The 5,216-nt window shown below is 59.2% G+C and overlaps 1 protein-coding gene across 1 annotated transcript; it reads right to left on the reverse strand.

The window, feature by feature from the left end:
- Positions 1 to 2,162: 2,162 nt before the first annotated feature.
- Positions 2,163 to 4,803, reverse strand: GMPPA (GDP-mannose pyrophosphorylase A; the record flags this gene model as incomplete). The annotated part of the gene is made up of 10 exons (XM_010294500.1): positions 2,163 to 2,263; positions 2,355 to 2,523; positions 2,615 to 2,707; positions 2,796 to 2,842; positions 2,981 to 3,078; positions 3,247 to 3,381; positions 3,991 to 4,005; positions 4,138 to 4,268; positions 4,405 to 4,464; positions 4,611 to 4,803. Coding segments are annotated over 10 exons (1,042 nt in total), but the record flags the coding sequence as incomplete, so codon positions are not given.
- Between the last annotated feature and the right edge of the window lie 413 nt (positions 4,804 to 5,216).

Genomic DNA, 5,216 nt, shown 5'->3' on the forward strand with positions numbered 1-5,216 from the left:
AAAGCCTGCGGGACCAGGCAGCTGCCCGTGGGCTGGCGGTGCCGAGCTCCAAGCCCCGTTCCATGCCCCTGGGGTGTGGAGAGCAGGGCTGGCTCTGCCCAGGCGTGGTGGTGGGGATGCTGCCCCAATGCTGTACCTAAGGGCTGGTTTGTATTAAATGTTTGCAGCAAGACAAGCCTGGCTGTGGTTGCTGTCTGTCCCTCCCTGCTGCTTGTCTATCCCCTGCCTGGGTTTGGGGCTCACTGGCATGATGGAGCCTGGCTGGGCAGCAGACAAGAGCTGTACTGACAGCAAGGGTAAGCAGCGCTCCCCAAAACCCCTGCTTTCGCTGGGCAGGGAGGGGAGGGCGGGCAGAGCCTCTTCCCGCCCTCACTGAAGCCCTCCTCCCCCTGCCCTGGAGCCCAGGAGGTGGGAGGCCCCTCTTGCAGCCCAGATGTTGGCCTCAAGTAATCAGAGCTGCTGCTGCGCAAGGCAGGACAACCTGAAAGCATTTCCAGACTTCCCGGCACCTCAGCAGAGGCCCCCTTAACCCCTTCCTCCTCTCCAGCCCCGGAGCTGGAGCTGCAAAGCCCAAGCAGGGCCCCGGATGCACGACTCTCCTCCTCCACGAGGGGGAAACTGGAAGAGGCTGAAATGGAGCAAGGGCCCAGGAAGGGCTTGTGCCCCCAATAACTCGGTACAAAGGGAATTCAGGGAAAAGGGGCCTTACACAACAGGGCTGAGAACTGCCCCAGGACCATGTCCAGTAGCTGAGGAACCTTTGCCCATACTAAAAACCAGGCCCGATGTGGGACATAGAATTCATGTACGATCCTGAAAGCAAGTGCTTGGGCTCAGTTTCCCCCAGTGCAGGGGTGCTCACCAGTTGGCAAGGAAATTAGCACATCCAAGGCAGAGGCAAAACTGAAGGAGTTTAATGTGCTTAAAGCTGGGGAACAGCTACTCCCTGCCCAGGACCACAAGAGAACAGGCACAGGAAGGCACAGGGCTGGGAGCAAGGATTTACTGCAACTCCATCAAGCTGGGGTGGTACCAGATGGATAGAGAATCTCTAACGCAGCACCTTGCTGAAGGTGAGAGGCATGATGGGGGCCTCAGCTTACAGGGAGGTAAGTGGGTAAAGGGCAGTGCTGGTTATCATAGACAGAATGTGCCAGGATCAGCAGGGACCTGCCTTCAATAAAAACAGGGTTTCTTTGAGACACAGCAAGGCAGATTTCTGCCACCTGCATACATGGAAGTTGACTGCTCCAGTGCCCTGTGGACATGGCTGGTGGGAGGAGAGACATACAGCCAGCCCTCCAAGCTACACCCAGGCTGGTGCAAAGGAGGCTGTTGGCCCACCAGGGTAGCCCACTGCCGTCACCCTGAGCCTTGCCTCGACAGCCTGCGCAGGTCTCAGCCTGACGGGAGCTGGCTCGGCAGGGCTGGCAGCTCCCCTGGCTCATTCAGAGCCCTTGGGGGTGGAGGTGGTGCTGGGGGAAGCGGTGCTTCTGCAGCTCCCTCCTGGGCCAGGAGCCTGCCAGTCCAACCCAGCCCTCATATGCCAGTGCCCTTAGGACAGCCTGGTGCTGCTCCATTTTCCCAATGGTAGGGAGGAGCCCAGCTGAAGCTGTTGCAATCACACAGCTGAAACTAGGAACCTCTCACAACTGGCTCCTGCAGGGCCGGTTGCCTACGCAAGACAGGTACATTCAAAGCTCCCCAGCATCTGAGGTGGGCCAAGACCTGTCAGGGAGTTGCAGACAGCAACTTTTGCAGAACAGGGAGAGCCTGGTGAGGAGGGAAAGACCGTGCTGGCAGTGCCCTTTGGTGGAGAAACACCCAAGGCTCAGGACCTGAGATGCTGCAGGCAGCAAGTGCTCCCTCAACAGCTTCAGCCCAGGGCTCTCTGTGCCAGGGCCAGGCGCCATCCCCAAAGCCTTCACCCTGTCCCAGGGCTGGTCCCTGGGCTGCAAGAGAAGCAGCATGCGAGGCTGATGCTCACCAGCTTTAATGTCTGTCTGGAGGAAGAGTGAGGCACTTGCAGGGCTCCTGGACTGCACCTACCCATCTTGGGGGTGCTGGGAACCTCCCAGGAGGTGAAGCACCAGCACAGGCTCTTGCTGTGGGGAACAGCGGGGGGGGGGGGGGGGGCTCGCCCATCCCAGCAAGCAGCTGACTCACAGGATAATCTGGTTCTTGTAGCTGCGGCTCAGCTCCTTGTGAGGAAGGACGATGGAGTTGAGAATAACGACCTCAGCGGGGATAGTGACACTGCAGCCTGGGGGGAAGAGTGTGAGCAGGTTAGCGGGAGCGGGGAGACTCTGCCCCACTGCGTGGGGTTGGGGCAGCTGGGTGCAGGTAGGACGTACCCAGGATTGTGATGGATGGTGTGAGGCGCCCATCCCGGAAGAGGGTCTCGCTGTCGATCTTGGCATAGGGATCGTTGGGGTTGGGGTCACTGGGCGTTCCTTCAACCCGGGCCCAGCGCCCAATGGTACTGTCCCAGCCCACAATAGTATTGAGGACACAGGTGTGGTCCTGGGTTGAAAGACAGGGGAGTGAAGGGTGCTGCTGCTTCCCTGCAAGGGATGGGAGTTGACACCCCCATCCTCAGGCAAGCCCTACTTACATGGAGTGAGGCACCATGCAGGACAATGGACTCTCGCACGCGCACACCAGCTCCCACAGTCACCCCTTCCCCAATGGAGACGTTGGGGCCCAGCTATGAGGACAGAGGGAGGCGATAAGGTCAAGAACAACAGCACCCCAGAGCATTGCCCTGCTGCAGGGTCCCCCAGGCCTGCACTCACCACCGCAGTGCTGTCAATGGAGGCTGTCGGGTGGATGTACACATTCCCTGCAACACAAGGCAGCTGCATCAGGAGAGGCAGCTTGGATCAGGGCAGGTCCTGCCCATGGGTTCCACTTCCTCCCAAGGCAGCCCTGTCCCCACATGGGGCAGCCCCCAAGGCAGCGAGGGGTAGCAGAAGGGTACCTCGGATGACAGGGCCTCCAGGCTTGTTCTGGGCCAGTCTCTCTGGGTGACTCTTGCTGTACTGGTTCAGATAAAGGCGGCTAGCATAGATAGCAGAGCTGAGGAAGGAAAAACAAATGATTGTTATTATCACTCTGGTACTACGAGGGCAGAGGAGGGTCTGAATCCAGCAGCCCCCACCCAGCCCCAGGGCCCTGGCTGGGCACCCTCCTCTCCCATGCCTGGTACGGTGGCCCTGCTGTGCCAGCTCTAGCCCCAGCCCTTACCCTGCTGATTTGATCTGGCTCCAGAAGCCATCAGTTTTGTAGACATAGAGTTTGCCGCTCCCAGCCAGTGCCGTGAAAACGTCCTGCTCTAGCCGGATCACTTCTGCACGCTGCCAGCCATTGGAGCTCTCCTCTCTGCAAGGGAGACGCCCGTTAGACACCCACCCCAGTCACGGCCTCAGCTAGGAACCCCAGCAGCTTCCCTCCCCAAATCTGAGGGCTCTGGTGATCCTGTATGCCTTCCTAGCTGTACATTTCTCAAAGGTGGAGACAGCCCCAGCTGTCAAGCTAGGCTTGCCCAGCCCCATTGAGTCCCAGAGCAGCAGCAGGCTGGGGCTCTGCCAGCTGAAACAAGCTCTTAGCCAGAAGTTGATGGTGCAAGAACCCCACCCAGTCCAAGGTGGGTACAAGCAATGGATCCTGCCCCCGCTCCAGAGCCCTGCACAGCTGGATTTTTGCTTGGGTGGTGGCGGAGGTGCCAGGTGACAGGCTGCTGGTGGAGAAAGCTGGAGGCGGGAGCAGAGCACTCCCAGCTGAAAGGCTTGCTCAGCCCCATGTCTGGAGCTCAGTGAAGATGGGGTGGGAGGACAGAAAGGGAGAGGAGGGATTCTCAAGCTGGCCAGGAGGGAAGCAGAGGAAAGAGTAGCCTTGCAGAGTGGCTTGGAACAGGAAGGAAAGCATGCGTTATTGCTAGGGACAATCCAGCCCGGAGAGCAGCCAGTGCAGACACAGAGGGAAACTTACCCAAGGTAAGGACAGCTGGTGCAGGACCAGGAAACAAGTGAGTGATGGCAGAGGAGGAGACAAGATAGAGAAAGAATGGAAGATGAGCGTGCCGCTGCAGCCCTGGGCAACAGTGGGGTGGGAGGGACGCGGGGCAGAGGCACTCACAGCACTAGCTCCTGCTGGTTCCTCTGGAAGACCTCACCGATGTGCTGGAAGATGGTAGGTGTGAACAGGTAGATGCCACAGTTAATGATCTCACTGACAAATGTGCTGGGCTTCTCCACGTAGTGCTGGACCTGGAGGCAAGGGAAGAGACATGAGTCCTGGGGCACAGCCCACGCAGCTGGCATGATACCGGGAACACGCACCCACGCAAGGAGGCACAGCACCTGTTGCCCATGCTGTGCTTGGCTCCCCAAAACCCTTCAGTACCTCCTGTGTGTCTGTGTTTGCCACGATACAGCCATAATTCAGTGCCTGCGTCCTGTTGGCCTGTGAAGCGAGGATATGTTAGCAATGGTGGAGCAGCAGTCATGCAGACACAGAACAGATGAGACCTGGAGCTTGCACCCAGAGACCCATCCACCACAGGAGCCACTAGCTTCTAGACAAGCCCACGGCAGAGCACTGCCACTCACTGTGGTACCCAGAATGACAAAGCTGTGCATGTTCCCGTGCTGCTGCCGAAACTCCAGCATCTCTTGCAAGGGGAACTCTGAGCACACGTCCGCGTTGAGGACAAAGAAGGCCTCAGCACCACCCGACAGGATCTGGTCTCGGAAGTGATAGATGCCACCACCCGTGCCCAGTGCTGCATACTCCTGGAGATACCTGCAAGCCAAGCAAGGAAAAGTGAGGGCTTAGGGAAGCAGGGGTCTGGTGGTACTGCCTGGCAGTGGGGCAGGGAAGGGCTGGCAGGGACTGGAGAGACATAATCCTGCCATGCAGCAATGGGGCTCACATGGACACTGGCCATGGGAAGGAAGCAGTGGTGGCTTGGACCAGTGCTAGAAAGGCATCTTTGGAGCAGGAATCAGCCAGGGCAGGGACAAGGGAAGGGAAATTTGGCAAAAACTAACGTGGGAGGCCAGCTGTGCCCACCCGTAGTGGGACAGGGCCCACCTGCCCAACGCCTGGGCGCTGGCTGGCGGCTGCCCCCCCAAGGGAGGTGGGTGAGGGGCTGAGCCAGGCCGTGCCACCGTGGGTACCCGAGAGTGCTCCTGCCCACCTGATGGGGATCTTGA

Source organism: Phaethon lepturus, unplaced genomic scaffold (assembly GCF_000687285.1).
Source record: "Phaethon lepturus isolate BGI_N335 unplaced genomic scaffold, ASM68728v1 scaffold25189, whole genome shotgun sequence".
Taxonomy (NCBI): Eukaryota; Metazoa; Chordata; class Aves; order Phaethontiformes; family Phaethontidae; genus Phaethon; species Phaethon lepturus.